Here is a 17544-nt window from a genome sequence, read left to right as displayed (position 1 = left end):
AGAACACTTCTAGCCACTCATACAAAAAATACCGTTTTTTCGTAGAATAGGTCAGCAACATTAAAAAATGTACCACTTATAAATTTTCAAGGACAGTTGCAGACTAAATAACCTATGGTTCAATCACCTGTAACTATCGACAATGCAATAATCTAGATGAAAATGCAAACTAAATGCAGAGCTATATGGATAAGCTAACTGGGGAAAAAACATATTTTAAAGTTTTGGATTAGAATAATGCAAACAACTCCATTTCTGCAGAATGACACCTTGGGTTTCTTTACGTAAATAATCTTGGTAGCAAATATTCCTCAAAATGTGCAAATGTTTTCTTCTAAAGAAAAAGATGAAGAACAAAACATATACCATGCTGTTTTAACAACTGAGGAAATGCTGAGACTGTCAGTGGTCTATCTGCAGTGTTCCTCCAGCTTTGTCTCTTTAACCTTTCTTCCAACAAGACAGGAATTGTATATCATGGGGTCTGACTGGGAAGAAAAGCTAATTTCTACCTATGTAAAGACACTAAACATATGCTGAATTTATTGGCCAACTGGTATTGTCCTCAAGGCAGCTTTACCAATAAAGTAACTCAAGCAAAATAAAAATGTACTATGCAGGGGAAAAATGTGTTTTCCTAATTACATCAGCATTTACAGGAAATTTGGCAAACACTGAGATGCGATAAGGGGAAATATGAATTGTAGACAATGGCTTTCCTCCAAAATGTCTTACTGGGAACTGCTTTTATTTGGAAAATGATAATGTTTAATGAATGTGAACATGCTCATCGTTTATAATGGAAATCTCCTTGTTTCTATCTCTGAGATGTCAGTCTAATTCCTGGTTAGCCATCCATTTACAGTTATTTTCTGCTTTGATACATCACTGTGTAGTGAACTGCATTAGTTATTAGTTGGCAGCTGACAGAAGACTGTCTTCTGTGCTCAGTGTAGTATCTTGTCTTACTGGGTGGGCTCATCAAAATGTCTTGAGTAGCTCAGAGGTTGCTATGTGAAAATACGTGAGGAAAAATAATGAAAAGAAAATACTCCCTTCGTTTAAGGGAAGTGAGTGTCCAAGTCTACCAAGTGTTTGAGTGTCTTCCTTGGATCACATGTGATGCTTGGAGGGTAGGCTAAGCAAATGCAGCCATACTGGGGGAAGCAGGAGGCAAAGATATTGTTCCCTCAGAGCTGGTGGTGGGAAGTGTTCATCCCACATCCACTCTGCACTGTGTGAGCATCTGCTCTTGGTTAGGTTTTTTCTTGCCATGCCAAGGCTATTAATATTTGAGCAGCTCCTGGTACTTGTACTGAAAAGTCCTTAGACCAAGACGTTCCAATTCACTGTCAGGACCTGGCTAAAAGATGGCTCTGGCTTGTGATCCCTGTTGGATTTAACCACAATATCCACAGAGTTTGCAGCCCCCACAGCTACCTGAGGGCTCTGGTTGTTATTCTCTTTCTCACTAGAGAAAATCCAACAGGGGTCATGAACCACTGTCGACAAAACCAGCCTTTCTTCAACTCTGACCCAGCCTGTGTTCTGGCCTTATTCACTGTGGCTTTGCTCTTATCAAGTCTTTAGATGAATGTTAAAACTCCTTCCATATGTGTCGCTGTAGTTCATCTCTTCTGGGTTGCTTTGCTTATGCCTGGCTGCATCAAAAATGGATATCCAAACCTGAGTGGAGATGCTAGCAATGCCTGTTTCAGCAACTTACTTAGGTTCCCATGTCCTACTCTTTGTCCAGAGTTCTGGCCATGCTTTTAGTGTATGTGTGGGTGTATTTACTTACAATGGGTTGCTTTACCTACAGTTGGATCAGAGACAAATCTTTAGGGGACCAGAGCAGGAAAAGCAACACAATAGGCTAGATAAAAAGCATTCTGATAAGCACTCAATGTAATTTCCAGGTCAGAAACTGCAGAAAGCTGATCTGTAAAGCTGATCTGTAATTTCCTATATTGGGTGCAAAGCCAATGTAAAGACAGCAGGTCTGCAATGGTATATTTGGCCACAGGTTATCAGGAGAAATGCTTTCAGCTGCTAAACCTTCTGGGTATTGTGGTTAGGTACATGGCATCCATCTATAGAATAAACATTTGTAGAGCTGCTTGGTTGTGTTGAGTCACTCAAATCAGAAGCTTGAGCTGTCAGCAGAAAGGGGTGGACTGCAAAGAACAAGATTTCAACTCGAAAAGTTCATGCTGGTGCAAGAATGCCACCAACTTAAACTCCATTGCTTCTGAAAATACTAGCCATGGTGCTTTCTAACACACTCCTCTAGGCTGGCTGGGGACTTAAGCCTTCCTAGATATCAGTGCCATGTTTCCCTTCAAATTTTTCCTCAACCTGCCTTTACACAGGTGCTTACAACCCCAGCCTGCTGATCCACAGTTTGGCAGACAAGCTGGCACTGTGTATCATGAAGAAAAAGGCAACTGGCAGCTGAGCTGAACCACTTTCCTTTGTTTCTGTTACATATTTATTCCCTCTCCTTTGATTGTCTTCAGATCAGGAGCCATCTGGAGAGCTTTCTACTCAGCCACCAGCACAGAGTATCTCTGGCTGAATGAGGAGGACAGTTGTGCTCCTTACCCAATCAATACTGGACCATAATGACAATTAATAGTTGGCAGGGTGAGATGCTTCCAGCATGGGTAGAGTCTGTACCTCAGATGATAGTGGTGTGGTTTGTTGCAGATCAGGTGCAATCTAATTAGTTCAGATATTTCCAGACCAGCCTAATGGTCTGGAGACCCATTCATAATGAGCAGAGCAATTTGCCTTTCCACCCAAGCTTATTCTTCCACAGAAGCTGGGGCTTTTCATCTTCAGGAGCAGTAAGAGTAACTCTTGACAGGGTTAAGTGTCCACTTTTAAGTGGTATTTGAAGGTTTGGGAGTCAGTGATAAAATTCAGCTAGGAAGTATAATGCATAGAAATAAGGAGTGGCCTAGGGGTATGCCTGGAGCTGTTAAATTTTGTTTGTCTATGAGCTGAGCCATCTGAAATGCTGGCTGTGAGGGTGCAATTAGCTTCCTGATACTTTTCCTTTGGAGTCCAATTTCAAAATGCTCTTGTTGGATTTTCCCCAAAAAGGGACTTCCGAACAGGTTCTGAAGCTCAAATTCCTGTAAATCAGGCAGATTTTCTAATATGGACTTGACAGATTTTTTTGAAGTTGTAAGCTACTTATCCAAAGGTGCTTTTGCAAAGGCAGATGACATCTGCCCTGGATGCTCCTGGGTAGTGACTGTTCCCTGACAACTAAAAACCCTAGTTCTACTCTTCACAGGAAGATACCACAGTAAAAGAAATCTCACTCCAGATGTGTCCATGGATGTGATGAAAATCCAAAACCATTGTTATTTCACATTGTGTAGCTCAGAAGAAGGATATATGGGACCCAGGATGTTCTAACGTAAGCCTTGGAAAAAAGGATTTTTGCTAAATAACAAGTTAATAAGCTTTTTCCATTTTTTTTCCCAGTTTGTATTATCCTTGTTATTTAGGCCAGACTGCTGGTTTATGGACTTAGACATTTATGTAAATGCTAATTAGAAAAAGCCTTTGCCAGTGCTGATGGGAATTTTCAAATAGTTTTGCACAGGGAAGACGTTTTGAACTGGATACCTCCTTACACTCCCCATCCCTAAAATAGAACTGATATTTTTCAGAGAAAACCTTTTGGGAACTGGTATTATTTAATTAGTACTACTTTTCCCTCTCCCTCATTCTCTCAGGCTACTGGCACAACATGGGAAAACAACAGTTAAATAAACTCTTACCACCCAAAATTATTCCAACACTATATTGAAGAAAAACTGACGTAAAGCTTTAAAACTGCAATGTGATGTTTTGAAGCAGAATTTCAACCAGTTGATCTGAAGTGGCCAAACATGTCTACCCAGAACAACTTACAGAAGATTGTTGCAATACTTTGTCTGCATATCTTAAGCCTCACTATTTTTGAAACAGATTTAGAAATCCAATCAGTATCAGTTTTCAGAGTTGCTCCAGTCTTTCATTATTAAATTGCTCTTACGCCTTTGTCAGGTGAAAGAGCATTTTTAAAGATAATTTGAGTAGAAGTACTGCAAAATCAAATATTTGCACGCTAAAAGGATTATAGAAATAGAATACAACACAAGATTAGGGTTGGCTATTTGCCCTGAGCCTTTTAAGTGGAACTGCTGATTGAACCATAGGGTCTGTAAGCTTTGAGTTATTTTGTACTGACATGATCTATAGTTTAAATGCTTGGGTGAGGAATTCAGGGAACCGTGGGCTGTGGAATTTTGCATATGGTAATGCTGTGAAACTAGACGTGAACGTGACATGTGGGCAGCACATTAAAATAAAGTATGTCTTTAACCTATTTGATATGCTTAAATAAACTTGGCTTAATCACAAATTCCCAAACCCTTCAATAGTAAGTAGTAACATAATTAAGGTACACCTGGCTGGATATCATCTACATGTTATACATAAATGAAAGGTTTTACCAAGGCACTTCATTTTTTTGATGTACAGTTTTGAAACAAATCACCAAGACCTCACTTCGAAGGAAAACAGCAGCTGGGAAACTTACTGGCATCCAGGTCCATGCCCTCCTTGGAAGACTATCAATCTGAGCCAGTCACCTTAAGAAAGAGTGGGACTGCTGAAACATCCTTATTGTTTCTCTGGACCAAAGGATTTCAAAAAGGTGTGTATCCTTCTTGAAAGTCTGATCTATCTTGTAATGGTTTATCTTTGGAATAGTTCAACTTGTCCCAAGCAATATTTATAAAGGTTAATCAACAATAGTTAAGAGACAAGGCCCTGAAACTGGGGGTTTGCACTGAATACCACTGTATCTGTGTAGAGAATTGAGATTTACCCTGAATTTTCACAACTTGCTGCTCTTACCTTTTCGCTTTTTCTTCCTTTTTTCTGCTTGCCACTCTTCTCTCCATCCACAGCCAGTTTGAGATACTCTAGTTTCTGTTGCATCAATTCATCAACCTGTCCAGACATACAATGTTGAATCTTTAAGTCTTCTGTTTTGCCACCACACCACAGACAAATGCTTGTTCAGCCAAACAAGCATTAAAGCAGAGAACAGATAGTAGGGAGTCTGGAAGGAGGTAAGGTCTATGCCAGGGCCAGTTCCTACAGCTGTAGAGAAATATACACAGGCAATGCATGTTATTAGTGTCCTCTTACTATTGTAAGCTCACCTGCACTCTGATCTCTTCCTCCACTTCTTCCCGTTTCTCTTCTTTGATCAGCTCCAGGTCGTGATCCTGGAGGAAATCCCATACCTCGTCTCTGTTCTGCCAAACGGCTGTTATCCAAAAGAAAGAAGAAAGGGGAAAAAAGTTATAGAAGCCATCGATTTCTCCAACTGCTTCTGGAGGCACAAAAAAAAAGCTAGTCGTAGGCTGCTCTTATTAAATTATTAGCTGTATGAAAGTAGCAAGCTCTAGGGACCCTTACCAAGTTCAGAGCCCTGTTGTGCTAGGATCTGCAAATCTTGAGGTTAACTTCTTTTTGCCTTGGGCTGTAAATTGGTATTGGATTTCAGGAGGATAATAATGGGATATTGAAGTTGTCATTTTCTGGTTGTAAAGCTGAATGCCTGGAGTGTTGCTCACCTTCAAGAGCAGGTAGTACAGTAGCAGCTTAACCATATCGTGTCTGATCTTAGCGTCTCTTGTCTCTGCTTACCAGAGCATCGTGTTTAAATCTTTACCATTAAAGAGTTGCAAAGACAGCTCCTGTCCTGAGGAGTGTGCTTTCTATGTATCTCTTGGCTGGCATAATGCAGGCTTGGGGACCAAAGTGAGGTGTAATCTAAAGCAGGAAGTTTTCCCTGTTCTTTCCTGGTCTGTTATCTAGTGCTCAGTGAAAGAGGACTTTCAGCTGCAGCGAGCATTTATAGTAATTCCCACGGAGCTGAAATATGGGCCAGGAGCACTGGAGTAGGTATAAAAGCCTGCCCTGAGAACAACAGAAAGGGGAGGGAGAGGGGACAGCAAGTCTGACAGCAATAAACTGCATCCAACCCCTGAGTGGCATAGAGCCACAGTTCTAGGGAGTTTTAAGCTTGATGCACTAATTAAAGGGCAGCTGAAGTCCTTCTGCAAAAGAGATGAGACTCAGCTGATGGAGCTCCTTTGTTTCTCAGTGCTGTGCAAGCCATATGTATTAAGGAGACCAAACTCAAGGAACCAAGCAAACTGATCAAAAAAATCCTATTTAGAATAAAGTAGCTAATGATGCTGAGGTGCAGTTCTTTATTTTTGTTGATGCAACTGTCATTTGCTCTTTCTAAAGAACTAAATGATGTCTGGCAAGCTCTGTGCATATCTGAATCCTCTGCTATTAGCAGAAAGTACCTTTTTAATGGAAACGCCTCCCCTTTTTCTACATTTTTTGAGCTAATTTAAAGGAGGACAATTCATATCTTTAATTTCCTTGCATTTCAAGCTCTGACAGTATCTCTATAAATGACAGCTAATCTCCAGCAGTATGTGTTAATTCAATTTCCAGATGATTTAAAATGACAACTCTCTACTTTAAGACATAGGCTCCTTTATGAATCTGTTTTGCACAGGGAACTCTTTCCTGTACCTACTGCCATTTCTAAGGCACTATAAATTCAGAAATGTTTTCACAGTACCCATAGGAGATCGTTCAGGTTTTAGTTCAGTTAATATAATACTGTCTGCTATTTCCATCCTCTACGAATTTTCAGAGTCCAATTATGTGCAGAGTATTTGTGACTTTACTCAAGGGGAATAGTTTTTGCAGGTGAGTAGTCTTAATTTCATAACAAAAAATGGTAGAGATGGAGAAGGACAGTGGATTTTGGGGAATGAAGAAAAACTCCAAGGTATAGACATTAATTTCTTTCAATTACTCATGGGTCATCAGATGGCATGACATATGTCACATAATATTTCAAGAAAGAAAGCTGATTTGCCCTAGTTGCATGGTACCTCCTCCAGGGTTATCAGTTTGGAATTCCAGCCTTGGGGAAAGGGTGTACAACTCCTCTGTAATGTGAATTTTTAAACACTTTCTTGACTGGGTCAACAGGTTGCAAGTGCTGTGTTTTCATAGAGGAGTACTAGGTTTTAGGTATTTATCTTTCATGGAGGGATCATAAATTTTTGTTTTTTCATAATTGTTTATTATCATTTTGTAAATCGATTAGCAGTTAATATCCACTGCAGGCAAAGCAGTAACAGTCCTCACACAGCTTAGGCAATTGCCTTTGATATTACCTGGCACTGAGTTCTGAGTGCTATATTAGACACTAGGTTAGAGGTCTCTAATTTTAGAAAAGAGATAAATAACTCATAGGTGTTAGGTGCTATGTTGTTCCTTCATAGATCAACAAAACATTTCAAAGTTATTTTTAAAGCCAGGTCAGAAGGCTAAGGATGTTGTTTTCACTGGCCAGTCAAAAGAGCCTGGTATTTTGTTACAGATGGGTCGTGCAGCTATGGGAGCTATTTTTGTGTGAGCACTGCAGTTTATATTGCCTCTTCTAAAATAGAGCATGCTTATCTTTGGATTATTTTATATGCATAACTCTGGAGCTCAGGACTCAAAAGGCAGCCAGTGCACTAATGTGATTGTTAACATCACTTCAGCAGCATTAGCTTTCCTCTGCAGACTAGCAGGTAATTCCAATATCTCTGAATTTCAAAGCAGCTTGTGACTGATAATTGAAGTCCTTTTTATCTGAAGTACGAAGCTTTTCTTCTTAACATGACTACTTTCAACCTCCTGACAAAAGGGTTTGAATCTTTTGATACAAGGCAAAATACACAATATCATCCCACCTTAAAATTTGGGTCATGCAGTACTGAAGTTGAACTCTAGTTCCAACTGAAATATCCCCTGCAACACTAACCAAGTTAAATATCAACTGGCTACCTGTAAAATGGGGGAAATAGCACTTTGTTGCCTTACAGCACTGTGTACCGCAAAACCAAAACCCAGGAAGACTGAGGTAGTGATTCAGGCTACTTACATTTATTCCACATACTCTTGCTATTCCAGTGTATAAGTAGTGTATAAGTAAGCCTGCAGAGAAATCGGCTGTTTCCAACAACAGTATATAAAATAAGTGTTTTAGATAGGGCTTGGCAAATGTAGTTTAGCAACTAGTAAAACTGCCAAATACAGTTTTGGGAGAGCAAAAGTGTTCGTGAATTCCAGTGAGGTTTATTTAAGTAGTTCTAATGTGGGGTGGGGGTGGGATTGGTATGGAAAAGTCTGTAAGTGAAATGCTTACATCTTTGTGAAAACTGATCTACATCTTTTACAATGTTTAAGTAACCCAAGAACAAATCAACCAGTTTCAGGGGATGGGAAGACTTTCTAATTGTAAGAGTTGGGGGAGAGGTGACAAAATGAAAACGTTCACTGTTTGAACAGCTCTCACTTAGTAGACTGCAGCCACATTCATAAGGGCCTTTAATTCCATTGTAGGCACCTAATATAAATCTTAATCAAGCTCCCTTACTTCAACGATGCTTTCAAGATTTATGCAGTAATAAGTTTGAACTTCTGCGCAAATTGTAAGAATAGCTCAATTACTATCACATAAGAATAGAAAAATGTTTCCAATGTAGAAAGATCAAACTCAAACCTTTTTGTAAACAACTCTGCTACTGAAATGAAATCAGGTTAAAATTAAAAATGTAAGAAATTGCTTACGCTGTTCCTATCAGATGTTCTAGACTTCTGGATGCCTTGAAAAACAACCTCATCCATGACTAAATTCAATTTTTTGAACAACAACCAGGTAGTATTGTGATAAAGTGGTGATAACTGTGCGGTTAGGCACAATAAAAGCATGAAGTGCTGCTGAATGTGGAAGGAGACTGCTGAGTAGAGGAATTAACAGCTCCTTACTAAAAATAACTCTGGTGTTGGATAGACTTAGATCATTAGAAAAAAAAAAAGAGGCTTAACTGGACAGCTATAGGTTCTTACTGTACATAAGACAACTGCAGCTATTCTTTAAAGCTTGCATGAGGAGCTCTTTCCACTCTGAGGAGTTCTGGTTGTGCTCTGCAGAAAATGGTTCCTTGTATGCTTTAGAGGGTATGCCGTTAGAGGTACAGGTGTCAACTCTGGTGGGATAGGCTGGAGACGAGCACTGTGTGTCCTAACACAAAAGGATGATGCCTGTGTCTGACCTACCTGAGTGCATTATTGCATTGTATTAGCAAGTGCTGTCAGTATGTCATGGGATGACAGAGGTATTCACACCAACTGGCTTTACATATCCAATGTAGGTGCCTGAATTGGAATGTAGATTCTATAGACAGATAATGAGCTGTTGAGTTGTCCCTGGGAGGCTTTGTGAGATGTATAGGAAAACAGCACCTCCCAGTTTAGCACTCCTCTTCATGCCAAAAGTTGGCCAGCATGAGTAACCCCAAAATGTGTTACATGCTTTGAGCTCTGCAAGGATGTATCTTGGTAGGGATGACAGTATATGAAATGGTATTCAGTTACAGTCTGGGTGACAAACATGTCCCTGTCTTCTCATAAGACCCCTGACTTGTTACTTAAGATAGCTGTGAAATTTGGGAGTATCCCTACCTATCAAACTAAATTATCAACCCCCCGGTGTTTTTATTCCTAACACTCACGTCCACTGTGCTGGAAAAGCACTATTTAAAGCTCATGTGTGAGGTCTTCCACAACCTGGAGGAGAGTTATTAATAGGCACAAATACAAGGAGTTGGTGAATTCACAGTTCAGCATTGTACTAAATAGTGCTAGATGCTGCAAAGCCTCAGCAGGGGGTTCAAGAAGCACTGGAAAGCATAGCTGCCCTATTGCCTACTCATCAGCAGGATGCTGGATAAGTGTATTTGCCAAACCTACTTAATGTAAAACCCTCCTACCCTCTTGTTGCTATTTTGCAAAAGGTAGGGACTCTACCCTGCTTCTTGCAGCTCTTGGGACTAGCTGGATGGGAAACACGGGTCTTGCTATTGCTGGTTTTGGGTTGCAAGGTGACATCTGGTCCTGAGCATATAAAAAAGCACAAGTAATATTCTGGGCTAGTTAAGGAAAATAGTATAGATGAAATTGATCCTTATCTAAAATTCCTGCTAACTTCAGTGGGGTTCTGATGTAGCAGTCAAGAGTAAAGTTTGGCACTAAGAACTTTTCTTCAAGCATAATGCCCCTTTGATTTACAATGCAGAACAGAATCTGAATTGTTAGAAGCCAGAAGTCTGGCAAAACTGTGCTGGTGCATATTTAAAGTTGCTTGCTTTCTCTCCAGCCAACTCAAATCGGGCAGAACACTCTGCTAGTGATTTGTCAGAGGGAGGGAAATGAGTATTTTTCATATAAAGAACTCTTAGCAAGCCATAAACACTGTAGAGTGAGGAGAAGAAAATATTTTTAATTATGATAGGGCTTCAATTATACAACTCCTAGCTATATGTTATATATTCGATCATATTTGGGAAGTTGCAAACACTTTGAGGTATTTTCATACTTTAGCAGCATTTCTCATGCCTCTGCTTGAAAAGATTAAAACATCAAAAATAATTTGACTAGCTGTAGGCTGTGTAGATGGTATCTATAGACACCTTCCATGAACGAGAGGCAGACAGGTGTTAAAAGAGCATGAAAACACTGATGCTGAAGCCTCATCAATAGTATGGTGCTATTAAATCATTTGCTGTTCAGATGTAATTTTTATCACTCTTAGAAAATCTGTATGTACTTCTGGTTCTACTTTGGCCACTGTCACTCAGACGGGAATGTACCATCCTTTGTGATTAGCACTATGATTTTGAGACTCCTGGGTACTTGAGGTACTGAGACTTCCTAAACACCATTTATCTAATGTCCTCATTTCTATAAAGTTACACAGTTTGGGCAGCTGTGCAGTTTGACCTTACAGGAATGACTTTCAGATTAAACTGAATTAGAAGAACATTCCAGCTGTAATTGTTATCTTTTTCTACTGACCTTTGTATTGACTGCTTCCTTCCTCCATTATTGAAAGGAAATTACTGGGAGCCATTTTCCAGCCCTCATCCTCTTCCTAGACTCGAGGGGGGTAAAAACAAAAAATCAGCATATTAATATGTAGGAACTTAAAAATGAAAATTATGACTTTTTCACACTAATTGTTGCAATTTGAGGAATAAGACACCATTTTATCACACTGTGATGAAATTTTTCATCAACTACAGTTTTCCTAGCAGGCTATAAAGAAAGTTTATCCTCTTCAAAAAAAAAAAAAAAAAAAAAGAGGAGGGTAGAGTGTCAGTTCATCGACTGACCTATTGAGGTCACAAGAATTATATTTAGGCTGGTTGGAATCTGTAATATAGGTAGCATACTTGCAAAACATGTAAATTAAATTACCTTGCTATTTTTTCAGTTATTCTTGGGTTGCACCCTCCGTGCACCAAAGGAATTCCCAACCTGTGGGTAATTCCAAGCTGTTGAAAACTCATTTTAATCTGTTATTAGAAAAATAATGAACTTGGTGTATTTTGCAAAACAAAATATTTTGTTTCCACTTCATCAAAACATATTGATGTTTTTCTATCTGAACTAAATGACATTGACATCTTCATGAAATAGTTTAATTTCTTTGAACCAGTATTTCTAATGGAAAATCTCATCAGAAAGATATAAAACATTCTTCACATTGTGTGAGTCATAAGTCCTCAAAATGTTAGTAAGGTAACAGTTACATGGGAAGTTAGAAATCTGAGGAGGGGATAGTGTGGATTTACCCAAGACTACAGAAGTTGTATCTGGCTTTGCTAATCAATGACTAGTCTGTAAGGTGCTGGTTATCAGAAAGTTATAAGACGCAGTTCCTGAAATAACTGGAACCAAAACAAAATCCCTACAAGTGCCTCCTTAACTAGATGCCGTTACGTACCTGCTTATCAGATACAGCTGCAGACAGGTCACATGAATTATTAAATGTTTTTAATTAAATTATTATAGCAATTAAAGTTTAGGCCCAGGAGGACATGCAGAACCTAAATACACTTACCACTTCTATGCCATGGTCTATAGGTATACTTGAAAAAGATTCAGGAGTTCCTAAATTAAACATTAAGAATCATTTGGGTTAACTATAGCCAAGTGCTTGAGGATTTGACTCTTGGAATCTAAATTCTCGCTTGTGCACGTATTCAGTTTTGGCAGGGTGTGGCACTTTGAGATTCATCCTTGGCACTTTGACATTTTTAGAAAACGCTTAAAATATGCTCTTCTAAGAGCATACTTGTAATTGCTAACTATTAAAAGCCTAAAAATGGGATTGTTATTCATTTTTAGCCACTCAATAGCATAGGATGCATGTTAACATTTATTGTTAAAAATAAACCAATAGATCATTTTAATTACTAGCTTCAATGATTTCTGTAAACTGACATAGCAATATTTACGTCAGTGTCATTGACTTTAATCAAAACCGTTGTGTGTCCAAAGGACAGTTGCAGAATGCTGTTCTGTATTCCCTCTTGCACGTATTAAGAGAACAAGGGTCAACGTAATGTATAAAACTTCTTTTCCTTTGAAGTCAGTTGATGTATTTTTCTGTGTTCAGTGGATTGATTCCATGCTTATTCTGTGCTGTGTACTAAAGTACCCTGAACCAACAATATACACTTCAACTTAGGCACAAATATGAAGATAATAGTTTTAACGTTTTTGAAGCTTTCTGAATTCTAGCCCATGCTAGATGGCTTTATGACTTTACATTCTCATTCAACAGCAAGGAACATTGTGAATTGACTGTTCTGCACTTTTGTTATGGAGATTTTACTAATGGATTTCAACGAGGATAAAATGCACCTCAGTGTTTTATATTTCTGGATGAAATCTGTGAATTGCACAGCCATGCTCAAGTTCTGTGAGCAAGACCAGTTGCAGAATGTTACTGGTTGAAGCAGCCCAAACCGGTCTAATGTGTTCTGCTCTTGGAAAGAGGAATCAGATGGTGCTGATATTTTTTTTTTTTCCTTAAGTGCCCAATGGGAAATCAGATCAACACCTTACAGAGAAGAAAATGAAGTTACTTTGATATCAAATACGTCTTTTTAAAGATTGCTATCAGGCTTCAGAAATATTTAAATTTCCTTCTGGGATCAAACTTTTGTTTTCTTAAAGAAGTGAAGTTATGAGCAAGGGTTTTCTTTGACTGCACTGCTATGACTTATCACCTACACTTATTTTAATAAGAGTCCTGCTGTTAGAACTTTTCCATACACTTTTCAACTGGTCTTAGATGCTATTTTCCCTGTCAGTATTATAACCTTGGAGAGAATGTTCCCTTTGTTCTTTCTCAATGAACCATAGAGAACCTGATATAATGGCTCAGAATTTTACTTGACAGGACTTGTGATGGCTGAAGAGATGAGAACGACATCAGGTTATAAAGCCCCAGAGCTCTATATTGTTATTTCACCCTGTTTCAAAAGAACCTTGCAGAGGCTGCGACAGGATAAGGATTCATTTCTGGTGTAGTCTTGGTTCTTATCTTATGGAAGATGAAAAACACAAGGAATCAAATTTATTGTGAGTCATATTTTTAAGGAGATGGGTTAGTTGACATCCAGTTTCAGAAGCTCAGATTGGAGATCGGGCTTGGCATTTTTAGCATGTCTAAGCATTAATGCCTCACTTTAACTTGGACTGAAGTGTCTGGAACAGCCTTCTCTGCTGCCTTTGCATGACTAGGTGCATCACAGCTTCGTTCTGGGCTGGCCGAGTTGGGAAGGACAAATGACAAGGACAAAGCCATATAGAAAGATGCTAGAGGACACCCTTGTGAATGCTTCCAAGCAGAGCTGGACAGTTTGAGATGCTACACGGTCCTGTAGCTGTGAATGATGCTCTTTTATGTCTGTAATGGCAAAAGCTTTTCTAAGCAATGGCTTTCATTATGTGTACTTTTATTTGATCTTTCCCCCAGAGCACTGCAATGGCCATACTGATTAAAGGGGTCACAGGAGGAAGTGGTCCTGCAGAGCTGAACTTGGCACTTATAAAACTCCCTAGAAATCTATGGACAACCTGGTATCAGTATTAGGCTTAGGTCTGCAGGGATTATGCTTCACTTTCTGCCCTCCTGCTCTTCTGGGCTCAGCTCTGCCAGCTAAGATACAACGAGGTGGTGCCAGCAGTCCGCTTCCCACTCCTTGGAGCCTGGTGCCTTTACTAATGCTGTCACCCTGTGATCTGATGTCTGAAGATGTGTGTGACTAATATCTGGAGTTTCAAGTCATCCACATACTCTGCACAAGATGGGCCTCAGGCTCAGAGCTTGGAAAACGCTTTTATACATGCTTTTCCTTCAGCCTGCTATACATCTTCATTTATAAAGAAAAAACCCCAAAACCCCATAACCCAGATTCTTGGGTCTTGTATGACCCAAACAGCATCTTTCCAAGCTGAAAACACCCTCAGCTGTGGGTTAACACTTTATCTTCATCCAAATTAGACAGATTGATGCTTCCTAAGTTCATGTAACTTAGTTTCCTGGCTAGCTGTTACAAGAGCTTTGGCCAAAGTGATGATTGTTGCCTGAGAAAAGCATGTTTTTGGTTTGTTCCAGGGTTAACGCTTAAAATCAGAAATTGTGTAAAATTTGCAGTGAGGAGTAAGCTTTGTGCTAGAGTATTGACCTCTTCTCTTCCACATACTCAGATTAATGACTCTTATTAAAAAACAAACAAACAAAAACATTATTTCAGGTTTGTTTATACTGTAAAGTAAATGATAATTAAAAGTTGCTGCTTCAGCAAAACTATACAACTTTTGTTGCAAAGCTTGGTTTTGAATATGCCCTCTGGTCACTGCACTGTTGTCTGGTCACTGTGCTGTTGCAGAGATGCTTTTCTCTGTAAAGCTGCTCCTGAAATAATTTGGGAGAACACCTTCAGGGAAACCACAACCTTAGTGTAACAAAGATTTCAGGGAATATATCGCACATTAAGTGGTGTCTGCTGTGACATGAAGCAGAAAAGAGTTCATATCCTAAGAATGCGAACTGAAAATGCATGACTGCTATTTACATGCTTACAAAATACTGGCTTGCAGTACAAAACACTGCCAGCCATTAGTGAACTGTATGTAGAATAAGTTTTGAAATCCAAGCAAGATAAGAAGTGGGTATCTGATGGAAACTGAGGTTCTTGTTTCCTGGTTCTTGTGTGAAGTTACTAACTTCTCCCTACTCCACATTAAGAGTGTAAATGCCTGGTGAACAAAATGGTGGCCAGTTTTCCACCCGTACAAAAGGCAGCAGTGCTTTGAAAAGTGTGTGCGTGCTGTCTTGGTGACAAGGTCAATGCCATAAAGTGTATTTTCCCCCTCTCATCTCTTTCTGGCATTCTGTCCACCTACATCAGTTCTTTCTACTGAGCTGAGTCATGGCCATGCAAATTCCTTTCCTAAAAAATGAAAAGTGAAATTCAGTTCCCTGGGAGCATCAAGGTGACTGAAAGTCCATGGGACTGGCCTTAACCAGTTCCTATATCTTCTGAGCCTAGGCCTTGGTGGCAATACAAATTAATATTCTCCGCCCACACATAGTTGAGTAGGCTGGACTTCAGCTCTGTTTTCACAAACTGCTAACTGATTTTACTGCAGGAAGCCTTACCTTTTTTCCAGTTTTCTGTGTTTTTCCTTTTGTTTTTTCCTTTCCTTTCTCTTTTTCTTTTTCTTCCTTTTGGGTTTTTTTTTCTGCAGAGTCATCTCCTTTTTGGCCGCCAGTTCTGCGGCAACCTGAAAGAGATGAAAGAAACATGAATAGCTGGACAGAATTTTCACATGCAAGGTGTTAGATGTGTCCTGCAAGATTTAGGAACTAGTATGCATTTCTCCTGCCTTGGTTTCAGCTTTCCACTACTGGGGAAATTCAATATCCAATATGTTGCTTGGTATAGTCTTCTATGGCTAGGTTCTGACTAGACCTTTCCCCTCCGCTTGTCATTCAGATGGTGATGGGCAACTCCAGCAACTCCAAATACTCACCCTGCACCATGAGGGGTACAGGAACAGAACTTACATGTCACTGCAGCATCTGCAACCATTTTAGAGGTGAGAAGGGAGTGGGGAAAAAAAAAAAAACTCTGAATTGAACATACAAGTCTACAAATCTAGATTTCAGAAGATGCTTGGCATGGTGTGGAGAATTTCAGAGCAGCTAATCCATGACAGAGCGACCCCTTTCACTTATGCTGACAGCACTCCTACCTGCAAACGTTGATGGTACTGACTCCTAGCATGTATTTGAGAAAGTGATTTCCATGTCCCAAACCACTGTGGCTTTTATCGAGTAAGACCAATTCCTGAAACCACCCAGAAGCACAATATCCTAATGATATACAACTTTGAGCTCCCTCTGGACTTGCATTTGGATTATGAATGTGTCTTAGCATTTTTAAGGCAGATTGATATTATACAGATAGATTCTGAGAGACTGCCTTGAGGCATGTCTAATTTCAATATTTGGCTAAAGACTGAAATTGTTGCAGTGGATGAGAGACTGGATAGAGATATTGTGATGAACTCTGACAGATGTACACTGATAGCCCAGCGTTTTTATCCCTGCAAGGTAGCAGTAGCTGATAACTGGATAGAGCTACTTCAGCTTAGTTCCTGTCCATTTATACATTACTATCTGAAAAGGCAGACAGGGAGATTTGCTTTTTCTATCATTTTTCTTGTTCCCAGACACCTTTCATTGTGTTCTCTCGTCCCAGAGATGAACTGTAAGATCATCCACTGGTGAGTGTAAAACAATCTGTGGACACTGAAGCTTATTAATGAACCATTAATACTGGCAGTACTGTGGAAGTGTAGAAAACAGATTTCCAAGTTTAAGACAAGTGTTTCCTGTAACAGTAAAAATACTTGTTTTCTAAAAAATGCCTTTTAGTGAATTAAAGATTGGGCAGTGGAAGCGAGGGGCGACAAGGGCTATATTTTGCAGTCAGTGAAATTTCATTACTGGATTTCCCCAAGCATTTCAGTACCTTACATTTAATTAAATATGGTAATTTAAACCCCAAGCACCGTTCAGTCATATCTTGCGGTGATAAGCAGTGAAGCATTTCATTCTCTTGGATAGATTAATAGATTGACTAGAGTTCAAAATAGGTTTTTAGTGTCCCAGCAGGCCTCTTGTATCCAAAACCAACAGAGCTACTCAGACTGTATCCTTTACTGTAGCACTAATACCCGGCCAGATATCCAACCTTGTCACCTCCACCTCCAACCTCTGCTCTGCCTGCCTGCTAACGAGTAGCTGTAACCACTTCCAGCATCCAAGGGGTGGGTTTATCCAGCAGGAGTCTTGTAAGCACGCATGTGATTAACAAAAGGTTTTAATTTTAGGCAGTGCTTCCATGTTCTACTGGCAAAGTATATGCAGACTTTGATTGGAACAGTTTCTTTTTCATGTTTTTATACAGATGAATAAAAAGATGCTGAAAGGGGTTAGTTTCTGTTCTTATGAACAAAATA

At 39.5% G+C, this 17544-nt stretch overlaps 1 protein-coding gene and 1 long non-coding RNA gene across 2 annotated transcripts in view; one reads left to right on the top strand and one right to left on the bottom strand.

Moving 5' to 3' along the window:
• Positions 1–17544, bottom strand: part of IQCA1 (IQ motif containing with AAA domain 1) — a 105190-nt gene that overhangs the window by 30066 nt on the left and 57580 nt on the right. Inside the window, 5 exon segments of the mRNA XM_048058326.2 lie at positions 4921–5016; positions 5232–5338; positions 11014–11089; positions 15677–15757; positions 15760–15801. Coding sequence (XP_047914283.2) covers positions 4921–5016; positions 5232–5338; positions 11014–11089; positions 15677–15757; positions 15760–15801 — 402 coding nt within the window.
• Positions 1–17544, top strand: part of LOC106034531 (uncharacterized) — an 81918-nt gene that overhangs the window by 17848 nt on the left and 46526 nt on the right. The window contains exon 2 of the long non-coding RNA XR_007161209.2: positions 4543–4717. This is a non-coding gene — a long non-coding RNA (uncharacterized lncRNA). The remainder of the gene's footprint in view (positions 1–4542; positions 4718–17544) is intronic.

This window comes from Anser cygnoides, chromosome 6 (genome assembly GCF_040182565.1).
Source record: "Anser cygnoides isolate HZ-2024a breed goose chromosome 6, Taihu_goose_T2T_genome, whole genome shotgun sequence".
NCBI classification, from domain to species: Eukaryota; Metazoa; Chordata; class Aves; order Anseriformes; family Anatidae; genus Anser; species Anser cygnoides.
This window is presented reverse-complemented; position numbering and strand designations above follow the sequence as displayed.